The sequence below is a fragment of the Phyllobates terribilis genome, unplaced genomic scaffold (assembly GCF_046119375.1).
Source record: "Phyllobates terribilis strain yellow unplaced genomic scaffold, ASM4611937v1 Scaffold_8__6_contigs__length_399053987, whole genome shotgun sequence".
NCBI classification, from domain to species: Eukaryota; Metazoa; Chordata; class Amphibia; order Anura; family Dendrobatidae; genus Phyllobates; species Phyllobates terribilis.
Genome location: NW_027362768.1, coordinates 133,857,037 through 133,872,830, shown reverse-complemented (window position 1 = coordinate 133,872,830; position 15,794 = coordinate 133,857,037). Strand labels below are relative to the sequence as shown.

The following is a 15,794-nucleotide window of genomic DNA, read 5'->3' as shown; positions in this document are numbered from 1 at the left end:
TTGGAATAATATCGCAGAACTTAACCGGCTAATCGTCCTTTACAGAACAACATCCTTGTGGTTAAAGATGACACCAACCATCCGATGTCCCACGTGAGCTCCACCAAGAGCAGGTAATACTGCACATCTAGTGTCCTACTGACCCGAAATACATATCTGATTTGTTTCAATAAGTGATGAATCTCAGTCTGCATATCAGGATGACTTGCGGGACACTTTGCTTTCACATCTATCCAGTTTAGTTACCTTTAGGGTTTACCTTTAGGTTTCGCTCACACTGACGTATAAAAAAATCAGATTCCATACTGATGGTCCATATAACGGGCAATTTTGTCCCCACTCCCATAAGATTTCGGAGTGAAATCGCAGAATGCCGAATACAGCTGAGAAAAAGCATGCGGGTCTGCCCTGCCTCATTGAATAACATTGGTCCGAATGCAATCCGATTTTTTTTTTTTTTATCGCCAGTGTTAGTGAACCCTTAAGTTGTCTTCTTGGAAAAAGAACAAGTGCTTTGGTTCTCTGAGCCCTCCGGTTTGATCAGTGGTGGTCCCAGGAGATCTACCTATACTGATCATACATTAATGGTTGATACTAAGGGTATAAATCCTATATAACTCCTGAAGGTTTTCATAATTGCAGATATGTGATAGTGATGATTATGGGATGTTCTGGTTCTGCCCAATTTGTCTGGTTATTGGGAATTTAGCAAAGCAAAGAGAGGTAGGAAACAGGTTAGGTTTGGTGTCGCTTTAAAGGGGTTCTTTCATCATCTTGCTAGGAGCGGACCGCTCCCCTGCCTCCTGGCTTCCTGCTGTCCAGGGAGTAGTCCGCTCCTGAGTGATAGTTCGGAGCAGCAGCATTGTCAAGCTGCTAGTCTGAACGGTGCGCTCTCCGAGCTTTACTTCTGCAGCATTGGAGGAGTGCAGTGACACTGGAGCTGCCGGAACAAGGGATTCGGACAGCTTGCAAGCTCTAGATCAGCGTTTCCCAAACTCCAGTCCTCATGGCCCCCAACAGATCATATTTTCAGGATTTCCTTAGTATTGCAGAGGTGGTGAAATTATTATCAAGGCATCAGAAATTGCCACAAGTTCTCTCACCTGTGCAATAATAAGGGAATCCTGAAAACATGATCTGTTGGGGGCCGTGAGGACTGGAGTTTGCAAAACCTTGCTAGTCTATAGCAAAGAGGTTATAAGCACTGCACTCCTTGCCTAGGAGCCCGGCCACTGCTGATAGCCTGCAGAGGTGGTGGGTAAACTATACAATGAGCAGTCAACTATAGAATTAAAATTCCATCCGTTCTTGAGAGCGGAGATGATTTTTAATAGCAAGCAAATTGCAATTTTTTTTTTAACATAAAGGGGTTGTCCAGGCTGGGGCTCAAGTCTGCAGTCACTATATGTGACTGCAGACTTGTGAATGCTCATAGCATGCCATGTGCACGCTGTCAGGATTCTGCGATGCTGGCATCGGGAGCAAGCAATTTGCTTGCTTTCGGTCACATTCCGACTAGACCTGTCCAGCCTCGCTCAATTAATTTGTATTGAGCAAGACCATACATGTCTAGTTTACATGTGACTGAATGCCTGTGGTCATGTGCCCACCTGCTCCTGGCATTGGAGAATCCTGACTGCACGCTCTGAGGATTCACAAGCCTGAACAACCCGTTTAATGCTTTAGAAGGATTTGCTTTAAAACATGCAAGCAAACCAATGCTAAATCAGTAACTGGGCCCCTATGTACCATATCCCATTTATAATGCTGGTGTCTTCCTATATGGCATAGGGGTCAATGGGCTACCACAGGCTCCAGGACTGAAATGCAAAAGGCACTCTTGCACCTCCATTAGTTTCATCCCAAGTCATTAATAGTACTAAAAGAGTGAGAAAAATGTATATCGGCCGACATTGTAGTTGCTGAATAATCCTGTTGATGCCCATGTCTGTCTTCTTCAGGTTGGCTCTGCAGCATGGCGATGGACACGTGGTGGATTACTTGGTGCAACCTGTCATTGACTATGTACTCAAAAGTCAGCTTTATATCAATACATCGGGGTGACCGTGCCCGCTCCTGCTGTAGGCGCAGCCTTGTGCTCACCTTGGTCATCACAATCCAATGTGTTATTACTCACTACCCGCCACAGTCTCCTCACAGATCATGATACCTCTCTTACCCCACTCATTCCTGTCCTCCTCACCTCTATGCCTTACTCATTCACTTCTAATATCTTATGACTCCAAAGCCCAAAGTGAGGGAACACTCGCTGTACATCTGATGGGAGTGCTGGGGGGCAGTGTTATTCTGGTGTGTAAACCATGCTGTTCAACCATTCTGTATATGATAGGGGAAGGGTGGGGTATATAATATAACAGGGGAATAAATATATGTCCGCCCTGTGTGGGTATATATTTACTCCCTTGGATTTGAGGGGGGGGGAGTTTAAGTACGAGTCATTTATTATTTTCTCATATTTCTTTACTGGTGGTAACTGGGAGTAAATTAAATATTCCAGTCCTCTATCATCAGAGGACTATGGATGCCAAGAATAGGGGGTCGTTGCTGCATTCCCTCCATAAGCATTCTGCATGCAGCTAGCATGTTCTTCCTCTGCTTGTAGCTCCATGGTGTTAGCATAACCTTTATTAACACCCCGTCTGGGAGAAAATGGCATATGACTCACTAAAAAATACACAGATTAATGGTCAGCTCATCCAGAACCTTGGATACAATTTTGACGTAGGATCCTTTACTCCAGTTACAGCTATATAGGAAGCTCAAAATGGTGTCGTAGACCCATCTTTCCAAATTTTCGACTTTCAATGTCTGCTTTAGCAAATTGGGACTCACGTGACGTCCTATAAGATGGGGTAGTAGTTTTAATGACATATATGTGCAGTGCTGCACACCCATAAACCTTTATGCCCCTCTCCGAAAAGACCTTTATAGGGATCAGGGCCCAGAAATGAGCTGATACCATTTTATATTAGACTTTGAGGGAGCTAAGTATTTTTGGTCTAATAATCACTTCAAAAAACATATAAAGTATTAGAGATTGTAGAGCAACATAAAACACAATATAAAACTACATTTGAAAGGGCTATCGGTGAGCAATGACTATTGTAGACGTACGTAACACTGAAAAAATATATGACCCAAAATATAAAACGTGGTATCAGTCATGGACAATATTCCAAGATGGTCTGTGGAGTCAGCAGAGACTAAGAGCAGACATTGTCTACATGATCCCACCGACGGACTGATGCTATGAGGACCGTCTAAGTACATAGGCTTTTCTTGACATAGGTCTTTCACTTTCTTGACATAGGTCTTTCATTTTCTTGACATAGGTCTTTCATTTTAGCCAGCATGCATAATTTCATAGAGCCTGACCCATATAGACATGCCTTGCATACATCAGTGCCCATGCCTCCTCATCATATGCTGGCTTGGCTTTCATTAAGGCATGTAATAGATGAATTTCCTACAAAAACGCAAATGGAGTACTGTCATCGAGGGCTGTAAAAAAGTTCAGATGCGGACTGTGGAAATGATAAAATCACTTGCCCTTGTGGTTACTGGCCCCAAACATGGTTTAGTACTATCCCCAATTGACCTCATTTACTTGCAGGCAGATTTTTGGGAATAATTGAATTTTGTGTGGCCATGAAAAAAGTCAAGAATGAAGGACCAGAAAGGTTTTTTTTTTTGGAAAAATTAATGTAAATTGTGCATAATAAAAAATCAATAAAAAGTGGGGGGTTCGTCTCATGTTTGGAGGGGTTGATTGCAGTTCTTTGATTAGTGTATGGTTCTGTTCATATTAATGTCGCTGTTTTACCAATAAAGATCTTGCTTTGCTAGAACGTGTGAGTTGTGATATCGACGGGAGGAAATGGTAGAATAAGGATCATATTTTATTAATAAATAAATAGGGACAGTACAGAACAGAATTACAACGGTGCTATGGACAAAGTTCAATGTTTCAGGTAGTTTTATATATATATATTATATTATATATATATATATATATATATATATATATATATATATATATATGCGCGAGTCCTCTCTCAGCCATGTCCAAAGCTGAATATATTTCTTGAATACGAGTGATCGTGTACTTAAATACTGCAGCATATTGCACCCAGTATGGGTGAGGTGGGGCGACCATGTGGCTTTTAGTGCCGCTTTGATGAACGCGGTGCTTTCAAGGTCTTTCAATGGCAGAGGTACTGTAGCACCCTGGTGGTAGAGCTTTACGGATATCACGAAGGTTTTGGATGTCAATGAGAGCCTGTTCAATCTCTTTCTCTAAAATGAGAATTTCCTGTTTTTGATTTTTAGCTGCTAATTCCAAGACCTCCAAAGCGGGTCTGAGCTCCCCGGTGACCTTGGTACGGGCCGTCTGCATACTGCGGTCCAGGGCTCTTAACCCTTCTTCACTGCCTTCTACGGGCTGGTCTGCAACAGAAAATCAGACAGTTTAGAGACAAATGCAGAGAGGAGAACAAGAGAGAGAAAGAATGAGGTAGAGTAAAGGAGAGATGGAAAGAATGAAAGAGAAAAGACAAAAGAAAGAATGAGAGAGAGTGAAGGAGAGATGGAGGGAATAAAAGAAAAAAAATACAAAAGAAAGAAAGTAAAAGAGATAGAAGGAATGAAAGAGAGAGTAAAGGAGAGATGATGGAAAGAAAGAGAAAAGACAAGAGAGAGAAAGAATGAGAGAGAGTAGAGGATAGATAGAAGGAATGAAAAAGAGAGTAAAGGAGAGAGGACAAGAGAAAAATAGAGACAAAAGGAGAGAATGAGAGAAGACAAGAGAGAGGACAAAAGAGTGTAAAAGGAGTGAGAAACGGACAGAAGGAGAGAATGAAAGAGTAGCGAGAAGCCAAGAGAAAGGACGTAAGAGAGCGAGAAATAGAGACAGTAGGAGAGAATGATAGAGGACAAGAGAGGACGAAAGGGTGTAAAGGAAAGAAAGAAATAGAAGGAGAGATGAAGAGAATAAGAGAGAAGGAGCGAGACACAAGAGAACAAAGGAGAGTATAGGAGTGAGAGAAAGAGAGACAGATGGAAAGAAGGAGAGAGAGAGAGAGAGAATGAGAGTGTTAAGGAGAAAGAGCAACAGAGAAATAGAGATAGAAGGAGAGAATGAGAGGACAATAGAGAAAGGATGTGCGAGAGAGAAATTGAGACAGAAGAATAGATGGAAAAAGGTGAACAACAGAGAGAGCCATAGAACAAGAGAGAGAACGAATGAGAGAGCCATAGAACAAGAGAGAGAACGAATGAGAGAGCCATAGAACAAGAGAGAGAACGAATGAGAGAGCCATAGAACAAGAGAGAGAACGAATGAGAGAGCCATAGAACAAGAGAGAGAACGAATGAGAGAGCCATAGAACAAGAGAGAACGAATGAGAGAGCCATAGAACAAGAGAGAGAACGAATGAGAGAGCCATAGAACAAGAGAGAGAACGAATGAGAGAGCCATAGAACAAGAGAGAGAACGAATGAGAGAGCCATAGAACAAGAGAGAGAACGAATGAGAGAGCCATAGAACAAGAGAGAGAACGAATGAGAGAGCCATAGAACAAGAGAGAACGAATGAGAGAGCCATAGGACGAGAGAGAACGAATGAGAGAGCCATAGAACAAGAGAGAGAACGAAAGAGAGAGAACGAATGAGAGAGCCATAGAACAAGAGAGAGAACGAATGAGAGAGCCATAGAACAAGAGAGAGAACGAATGAGAGAGCCATAGAACAAGAGAGAGAACGAATGAGAGAGCCATAGAACAAGAGAGAGAACGAATGAGAGAGCCATAGAACGAGAGAGAATGAATGAGAGAGCCATATAACAAGAGAGAGAACGAATGAGAGAGCCATAGAACAAGAGAGAGAACGAATGAGAGAGCCATAGAACAAGAGAGAGAACGAATGAGAGAGCCATAGAACAAGAGAGAGAACGAATGAGAGAGCCATAGAACAAGAGAGAGAACGAATGAGAGAGCCATAGAACAAGAGAGAGAACGAGAACCAGAGAAGATAAAGGAGATTAAGACAGAGAGCATCAGAGAATAAAATGAGAGTACAAGAGAAAGAGAGAAAAAAAAGGGAAGGCGAGAATGAAAAAATGAGAGAGAGAGAAAAAATGGAGAACAAAAGACAGAACAATAGGAAGAGGGAAGGAAGAAAAGATGGAGAGAGAGTGCAAGAGAGAAAATACAACATGAGGGTGAATGAGTGTGGGGATGTGCATTGCGGCTGTGCGCGGCCCCAGGCCTCTCTGAACCCCGTGTATGGCTCCCCTACTTTTCATGCCTTGTCCTTTACACTTATATACAGTCATTTACAGCTGTTAAACAGATACGAAAGCCGATAGAATAAGATGTAAGTATATGGAGGAGTGAGGCAGCAGGTTCATTATAGTTCTTCTGTGGAAATCATTAATGTAGCAGACACTGCAACAGAGAAACTGGCCGCAAGAGGAGAAACAGTCACTCCAGGCAGGATTTACCTAATTTCTTCCCTGCAATCTGATTTGTAGTGACAATGGTCTCTGAAGACTACAGGGCCTCAGCTGGTGCAGAATTACTAATAGCTGCAGTAATGTAATCAGTACATGATGCGAGGAGAGCCGGCACCTCCAGGAGATGAATGATGGCGGCCTCTTACCTAGTAGCCTCAGCACACGATCAAGGGCGCTCAGCGTTTCTGTTACGGCATCCAGGCTGCCGCTAGCGCTGGCCTCGGCTTCCAGAGCACTAAAAGCGATCTAAAGGAGGACAGAGAAAATGACAAAATGCATCCAGATATCTCCAGAAACGTCACAGCTCAGATATGAGCTTATTTTTTATTATTATTATTACAAACGTAATCAGATAGCGGTGACGGAGGCGAGATCGGTGATGTCTGTTGGTAATTTGGAAGATTGCATAGCTTGGATGCAATACCACATACAACCTGTAGACAGGAGTGTTGCTGTGTTGGGGAACAAAGTACTTTCTGAATGAGCCCAATCACATTTATAACATTAATATCTGATTCCTGCTGCCTGAACAACGTGCAGCATAAGGCCGCGGCCCCACTATCAGTATTCGGTCAGTATTCGGTCAGTATTTTTCTCAGCAGTGGGAGCCAAAACCAGGTGAGGAACAATCAGGGAAAAGGTATAATAGAAACAAGTCACCAATTCTGCATTTATCACCCACTCCTGGTTTTGGCTCCCACTCCTGAGGAAAAATACTGACCAAATACTGACAGTGGGGCCGTGGCCTAAATCAGAGACCGGCTTTGTTACATACACACAAATTAGGAGAGACCAGTCTGCCTATGGGAGTGGGGCCAAGAGAAGCCAAGGGGAACAGATCTCTTGGATTAGATATCTAAGGTCACATTCACACGTTCAGTATTTTACATCAGTATTTGTAAGCCAAAATCTGGAGTGGATCAATCAGAGGAAAAGTATAATAGAAACACGTCACCACTTCTGCGTTTTTCACCATTTTTGGCTTACAAAATACTGATGTAAAATACTGAACGTGTGAACATGGCCTTAGTTGCATCATCCCAGGTCGCCAGTTCAAAGTATGCTTTTTCTGCGAATCGCCGTAGCATTTCAGGGTGATACATATCTGGCTGCAGACTCTGATTCACGCTGTCCGTGGTTTGAGCATCATGAAGCAGCTGACATGAAAAAAACATGGTGCCCTGAGTATGATCTAAAAACGTGCCAATATATGTCTTAGGATAAGAGGATTCCTACCCCTTGAGCTGCCGCACTGTCTTGTTCTGCAACCTTCGTCTGGTCATCCAGATCTCCAGCCGTTTCGGTAACCATCTTACGCAACTGTGCAAACTCTCGTTCCAAAGTCAAGGCCAGTTCAGCTGTGCCGTTTGCATCGAGGCTCATCTGCATCATGTCCTGTGAAGTGGAGCATGACATGTATTATACAAGACAAGCCAAAGATTACCAGCATCTCGTCATCATGGGGACATTCGCAAATCTCTACTAGGAATTGTATTCATGCATCCAGACCAGACGTCCGCCAGTCTACTGTCCTCAACATTGAGATAGCACTATCAATAATGGTCCCAAGAAGGGTTGGCAGAAAGGACAACATCACGTTTGTCCTTAGCGAAAAGCAGTATTCATTGAGGAGCTGCATTGTGTGGACAAGTCTCTACTCATCGCTGCTGATAGCTAGACGTTGCAGAAGTATACAGTCCTCAAGATCCGGCTCATACAGTCTGCTCTTGGTCATTGCATTGATTATGAAATTGCTCTAGGATTTATTAGACATACATTGTAAGAAATCGTATAAAACACATCGTATAAAATACACAGCGGACACCTCACTGCCATTTATAGTACCATCACATTCTCCACCAAGGATCCAGCCATACCTGTTGTATTGCAGATGTTATACTTAGAGCCTCCCTGGCATTTCCAACGGCAGTGCCCGCATCCTTCTCTGCCCCCTTCAGAGCAGCTCCGGCTTCCTCTGTAGTATCTACAGCGGCCTGAGTCTGGCGCATGATCTCTGGGAGACGTCTCAGTGCGTCTTCAGCCTCCGTACGACGGTCGCCTACCGAGTCTCCACACCCTAAAAAAAAATTAGGTTTATGGCAAAACCCTACTTTAGTCCTACTAAATGGGGTGCCTGGATTAAAAAAAAACAATATTCTTTGACTCAATACTGAGTTAATAAAGGGTCATCCATCCATTCCAACCTCTATGTCTACCCCCAAAATTATGCCTAGAACATCTGCATCTAATCCAAAAGGCCTCAAAATGCAACACAGTCATTTAGAATGTCCATTTTCAGAAAACCTGTCTCTCATTGCAATTTATTTATAAAACCCAGAAACTGTGCTATAATAATTTTCCTTGAGTCCAGCGCTGAGTCTCCGCCATTGCTCACACTGTCTGTTATTGTCTGCAGCGCTGATGTCATGTCTATATGTAGCGCCCCGAGGGTTCGGCCGCTACAGGGGTATTGCACCTCTGCCAGAGATGTGGTATTCCACTACCAGGTAAGAATGGAGTATGGACCAGGGCTCAGTTAGCTGCATACAGCACACTCACCCCATTTCCGAGGGACAGCTCAACGGTGCTCCCATTAGACAGAAATGCAGGCACGACAGACCATGTCCCTGGCTGGAGTGGGGAGGGGGGAGGAAAACCCAGTGATGTAGGAGCAGATAGGGGTTGGTTTCTGAGCGCAGATAGGAGCTCATCAAACCTACTAGGAAGGCACCATATAGGACAGCTGGGAACGGGGCCCACGTTTACCCGCGCAGTTCCGCGGCAGCTGGACAAAAGTGGGTCACTGGTGAGGCAGGCCAGAGAAAGGATTGAAGTGGGTCCTGTGCCATGCTCCTGAACTGCCTGGGGGTTGACCGAGCCCCTCACCTGGTGGACACTGCACGGCTTGGGTGGTCACTGCTGGCGCAGAAGTGACCCAGAGCACCTGAACTGTGAGTAAAAGACATTGGACTGCAGTACGTCGTCTGTGTACTCTTTTGCTCCTCCAGCACTAACGGCACTGGGACTCTCTGCACCATCACCCCCACCATCCACTACACTGCCCTGGGGCTGCACTCTTCCCGTGGGGAGTTACACTACCTCAGCTGCCTACACCATCAGCCTCAGCGGTCTGCCTTGCAGCGGCGGTTCATAATAGCCACAATCCATGGGTGGCGTAGTCGGACATTATCTAAAACATCTAAAAGACTACCACTGGTCTGACCACCCTGGGCCACGGGACCGGGTCGCCACTACTACCCCCCATCGTTTCCCGATTGCCCGGCTCCGAGTGCCCCACGGCCCAGGGGGCGAGTCAGCTTTGGCGTAGTCGGCAGGATCGCTACCAAACCGCCACAAACGGGTATTGCGCGCCTGAAAAGAGACTGTTTCACTGTACTAAAGATGGCGCCCGCCCCAGAAGAACGAGCGCCATAATGTGCATGCCAAAAGACAACAGGAAGCCACCTCCCATCGTGGGCCAGGTCCCAGAATGGCGCCAAAGAAGGAGCCCACCCCCAACAGCCATGAGTACGGCTGTGGAAATGTCCGTCAACGTGGGGGGCTGCCCCTGAGAGTGATTGTCAGCAGAATGCCCCAGGACCACCCCCCCTGGGGGCGGAAAGAGAAGAAAACTGTGGGGCAGGGGGTGGTCTGGATCAGTCTGGCCAGACCACACCCGGAGATGGAGAGAGGAGCCAGCTCCAACACCTTGGCGAGGGGCCTGCTGCAGGCCGAACCACCATGCAGCTTCACGGTAGCTGCTAGAACGCCTCCCAAAGGAAGACCCCGAGTTTGCGCGCGCTGCGCTGGAGGAGATGGACCGGAGGATGGTCCGGGCGCAGCGGGACGTGATTGCCGGGTGGAAGGAGGAGATGGCCCGGCGGGCTGTGGTCCCGCAGCAGGAGGCGCCGCCGGCACCCAGCAGCACGCCTGCCTCCGAGGGCAGTGAGAACAGAGCGGAGGCTGAGGACGACGCCGCGGAGGAGGCCGCGACAGCAGAGGCAGGTAACGGAGACGCCCTTACCCCGAGCCCTAGGGCCGCCGACCTGCCCCTGCGCCCCGTTGCGGAGCCCGGCATACCTGAAACCGCCGCAGACACCGTGCCTCCACCGCTACCAACCGGTTCCCAGGCCATCGACGCCGCCAGCGAGCCCCGCCCCACGCCGTGCCCTCTGACCCCGGGCGTGATCAAGAGACCATCATCGCAGGCCTGGTCGCAAGGCCTAGCGCCCCCGGGCGCCGCTGCCCCGCCAGAGCCCCCTGCTTCCGCTGTGCCATCCCCGGGTGCAACCAGGAAACGACCACCGTGGGCCTGGTCGCAAGGCCGAGTACCCCCGGGCGACGCCGACCCGCTCGCGCCCCCTGCTCCTGCAATACCACCTCTGGGCGCGGATCTGTTCGCCCAACATACCGGTCCGGATGGGCTCCCTTTGAGTGGCCCCCCGAGTATGTTAACCCCCGCCTTCGGAGAAGCCCGTCCGCGGAGGTTGGAGTGTCATCTGAGCCCCTCATACCTGCCCCAGAGCCTCTGGAAATCTCCCAGCCCCCGTTGGAGGACGCTCACTACGAGTGGGATCCGACCAGAGAAGACCTGATGGGGTTCACGCAGGAAACATGGGCGGCCGCAGCCAGCCGACGGGAGGCCTGCCGCCAACAGCTAGAGATGTTCGAGAGGGAGCAGTGAGAGCGGCGCGTGAAACAGGAGAAGTTGCAAGCCCGAAGTGCGGAGCAGAAAATGAAGGCCCGGCGAGATCCCCGAACTGCCCGCGGTCCCCGAGTCACCGGGACTGTCGTAAAATTTCAAATGGAGCATGGCTGGGGCTTCATCAAAGATCCAGATACCATCAGTGATGTATTCGTGACCCGGAGGGATGTAGAGAGCCACCTGCCAGAAGGTCATCGAGGGCGGGATCTATATCCAGGGGACGTGGTGTCTTACACCCGACACCAAGGCGTGAAGGGATGGTACGCCCTCCATGTCCGCAGAGTGGTAGAAGAGGAGGAGCAGTACCACTCGGACCCTGAGTACCGAGAGGGCCCGGACGGGCCTGAAGATTATGAGGAGCAAGGAGCAGCTGGAGGGTATCGCTACCAGTGAACAGTGGCATACCAGTGTACATAGTTACCCTTCTGGGTACAGAGAACTGTTGTGGGACTGTTTCCACTGAGAGTGTGGTCCCCGTTGGGACTGATGTGAAACTGTAAGAAGTTGCCCCTTTCCTAAGTTACCTGGCTGAGGACTGAGAACAGCCACCCCCTTCCCTACCTGGCCGAGGACTGGGAGTCCCTGTAAATAGTTGCGCTTCTTAAAGCGCCCCCTACTGGTTTTATAAGAAGACTGCAACGTCTACCTCAAGATAAATTTGCTGGACTGTTGCACCTTTAAGAAGAAAGAACACCTGGTCGCAAGTTGCACCGCGACCAGTACACAAGAATATGTCTTCCTTAAAAATGTTTTATATGAAAAAGTTTTATATGCTGCTATATGATCTTTTATATGACAAAAGAGTTCCGGTAGTATTAACTATGACAAAGAAAAATGTTTTCCATAAAGGGAATTGAACAATGTCGTCCGTTTTCTAAATGTGAAAAGTTTTGAAAAAGTTTGCATGTCCTGCATTTAATTGTTTTTGCTCTGTTCCAGCCCGAGGACGTGCTGTGGTTTACCAGGGGGGGATGTAGCGCCCCGAGGGTTCGGCCGCTACAGGGGTATTGCACCTCTGCCAGAGGTGTGGTATTACACTTCCAGGTAAGGATGGAGTATGGACCAGGGCTCAGTTAGCTGCATACAGCACACTCACCCCATTTCCGAGGGACAGCTCAACGGTGCTCCCATTAGACAGAAATGCAGGCACGACAGACTATGTCCCTGGCTGGAGTGGGGAGGGGGGAGGAAAACCCAGTGATGTAGGAGCAGATAGGGGTTGGTTTCTGAGCATAGATAGGAGCTCATTGGTTGCTGGTCACCTGAGCCAACACACTAGGGAAGGGTATATAAGGTGGGCACCATCTTAGTTCTGGGTCAGTTCAGTCAGAGAAGAAGCAGAGTGGAGATGTGAAAGGGAGCTGTGGCTCAGCCTCGGCCCAGCTCCACGAGGCAGGCCTAGAGTGAAGGCCGGAGCCAGCAGAAAGGAACAGGAACAGAAAGGAACAGAAAGGAACCGAAACAGAAAGAGAAGTACCCAAGTGTAGAAGGGCTCAGAAACAAGAAGGAAGAAGGGACCCTAAGAACCCACGAGAATACAGGGTGAAGGGTCAGGCAGATTAAGGGTACCGGATCCCAAGTTGGTGGAGGAGAAACTACCCTCAGCCAAAGACCGGAGGTCGTGATCATTTATTGGTGCGACACCTCATCAAACCTGCTAGGAAGGCACCATATAGGACAGCTGGGAACGGGGCCCACATTTACCCGCGCAGTACCGCGGCAGCTGGACAAAAGTGGGTCACTGGTGAGGCAGGCCAGAGAAAGGATTGAAGGGGGTCCTGTGCCATGCTCCTGAACTGCCTGGGGGTTGACCGAGCCCCTCACCTGGTGGACACTGCACGGCTTGGGTGGTCACTGCTTGTGCAGAAGTGACCCGGAGCACCTGAACTGTGAGTAAAAGACATTGGACTGCAGTACGTTGTCTGTGTACTCTTTTGCTCCTCCAGCACTAACGGCACTGGGACTCTCTGCACCATCACCCCCACCATCCACTACACTGCCCTGGGGCTGCACTCTTCCCGTGGGGAGTTACACTACCTCAGCTGCCTACACCATCAGCCTCAGCGGTCTGCCTTGCAGCGGCGGTTCATAATAGATGCAATCCACGGGTGGCGTAGTCGGACATTATCTAAAACATCTAAAAGACTACCACTGGTCTGACCACCCTGAGCCACGGGACCGGGTTGCCACTACTACCCCCCATTGTTTCCCGATTGCCCGGCTCCGAGTGCCCCACGGCCCAGGGGGCGAGTCATATAGTGCTGTAGTCAATCAGTGAGCTCAGCAGTTCATTCAGTCCACTCCCACAGATCCACTGATTGACTGCAGAGCAACGTAAGTGACGTCAGCACTGCAGACAATAAGAAACATCGGGAGCATCTCAGCGCTGGACCCGGGGAGGGTGAGTAAAGCAGACTTATTTCCCAGCCCTTTACTAACATCACCATCACTGTTCTACATTGGGGCTCACAATCTAAATTCCCTATCAATATGTCTTTGGCAGGCAGAAGAAGCCCACGCAAACATGGGGAGAACATACAAACTCCTTGCAGATGTTGGCCTTGGTGGGATTTGAACCCAGGACCCCAGCGCTGCAAAGCAACAGTGCTAACCACTGAGCCACCGTGCTGCACTGGTGTTTACAGCATTTCTGCAGCCAAGTTTGCATGTTTTATATGTACATTTTTTACGGACATTAAGCTATTTATTGCAAAGAGGGAATCCACAATGAAGATCTGTAGAAAGAATTCACATGTTGTGGATCTAAAAATCTGCTCTGCAGGTCAATTTACTTAGCTGGTACTGTATTATGCATTACGATTTTCCACATGCAAATCCGCACTGTGTGCATTCACCCTTATAGTGGCGACTGAAGTCTGTGAAGTCACTTTGGTTGATGCTAGGGATGTGTGCACACAACGACTTTTTCAGACAGATCACGCCTGGAATCTGCCTGAAAAAGCGCTGTTAAAAAAAAGGAGCATAATGCACAGCTATATAAAAACGGCATTGTTGAGCACATGTTCAGTGTTTTGTTACTTCATTTAACCACTTCAGGGTTCAGATATTGTGAAGCGGTTAAGAGAAGTAGCAAATTCATTTGGGCTCGCTAGTTATAGTTTAAATTACAAAAAAAGCAGCCAAAACAACCCCAAGCTTGCAGACTTCAAGCATCTTCACCTAGGAAAACTTCGACAGATCCGCGACATAGTGCTCATATCCTAACTATTACTTTACACATACTCACCCCTCAAGCTGCTCAGCATCCCTTCAATCTCATGGTATGTGCTGTTCCCTGTTTGCATTGCCTTTTGTGCTTTATTCTTAGCTGCATTTGTGCGTGATAGCAACTGATCTGCCACCTGCAAGAAATACAGAAAAATCCGTTCTCAAATTTGTAAAAAAAATAAATAAAAATAAGATCCAGGACGTCTGACGAGAGGTGAAAAAAGATGATCACATGGAGTTGCTGATTTCTCACATAGATCCACAGCCAGACTAGACCTCGTGGTTCATCTTCTGAAAAGGACTGATGAGGTCTAGTCTGGCTGTGGATCTTCTGACCCAAACTTAACAGCCTCATACAATATATGATGATGAGGATGAGAAGATCAGATCAGGAGACTTTCAGCCAAACCGGACATTGCAGTCTGTAATTGGATCATGAATGTTGGACGTATGAAACCGGCCTAAAAAAGGTCAAATATTCTTCATTATATTTTTCTAAACTATACCTATAAAAACATAGGGGCTGATTCATCAAGTGCATTTTTTAAGTCACTTTCTTTTATGGCTTGTAGTATTCATTGACATTATTCTCCAAAATGGTACTCGGGGGTTCATGAATTTTGCGCAAAATAAAAAATTATCTTTTTTTTTCCTTACCTTATTGGCGCCTTTTTTAGAGCAAAAAGTTGCATGTTCCGCTTAAAAACGTCCCCAAATATGTGCAAAAATTTCAGGCCTACATAAAAATCACTCCTGAATAAGTGCAGAACATATGCGCAGAGTTAGATGTAGAAACGCTACTGATTTCAGTTTACAAAATCTGTGTCTAAGATCTGCACCAAACACTCATGTGAACCGCGCCTTAGTTTAATTCTATTTTTTTCTGTCTGCCAATTGTGAATCCAAAAAGAAGGAAAAATTTAAAGGAAAGACTGATACTTCTCTCTATTGTATCCACTCCCATCTCATGCTCAAAACTACATTGAAAGCTGCATTCATAGTATTACTGGGAAGTCCAAGAAATAATAACCAGTATATGCTATATATTCAAATTCTTTGCAGAGCTATTAAAGGAGATTGGTGGTCACTCAGTGGTGATTTATTTCCTTACCAGCCGGTTGTTTCGTCCCTCCTGAAGCTGCTGCTCTACATCCTGTTCCCAGACAGTAAATTTGCTTTGTAAATTCTTGATCTGAGATATTTCAGCTTCCACCGAAGTTCTCAAGGACAAGGATTCTCCTCTCAGACGTTCCATCTCCCCCTGACAATTAAGAAGATGTATCACAGTGAGTCTGAGCTTTAAAACAAGCAGATGGTTCCTAATAATTA

General features: G+C 47.0%; 2 protein-coding genes across 3 annotated transcripts in view; one reads left to right on the top strand and one right to left on the bottom strand.

The window, feature by feature from the left end:
* The window catches only part of NMNAT2 (nicotinamide nucleotide adenylyltransferase 2), an 88,544-nt gene extending 84,675 nt beyond the window's left edge, over positions 1-3,869 (top strand). For both annotated transcript variants that reach the window (XM_073643320.1, XM_073643319.1), the window contains exons 10-11: positions 46-113; positions 1,962-3,869. In XM_073643320.1, the coding sequence (XP_073499421.1) occupies positions 46-113; positions 1,962-2,064 (171 nt within the window). In that variant the 3' untranslated portion in view covers positions 2,065-3,869. The remainder of the gene's footprint in view (positions 1-45; positions 114-1,961) is intronic.
* Positions 3,870-3,902: 33 nt separating this feature from the next.
* LAMC2 (laminin subunit gamma 2) overlaps positions 3,903-15,794 on the bottom strand; it is a 41,090-nt gene continuing 29,198 nt past the window's right edge. Inside the window, exons 18-23 of the mRNA XM_073643318.1 lie at positions 15,577-15,726; positions 14,485-14,599; positions 8,410-8,609; positions 7,769-7,927; positions 6,679-6,778; positions 3,903-4,467 (exon numbers count right to left, since the gene is read on the bottom strand). Of these exons, the coding sequence (XP_073499419.1) occupies positions 4,214-4,467; positions 6,679-6,778; positions 7,769-7,927; positions 8,410-8,609; positions 14,485-14,599; positions 15,577-15,726 (978 nt within the window). The 3' untranslated portion in view covers positions 3,903-4,213. The remainder of the gene's footprint in view (positions 4,468-6,678; positions 6,779-7,768; positions 7,928-8,409; positions 8,610-14,484; positions 14,600-15,576; positions 15,727-15,794) is intronic.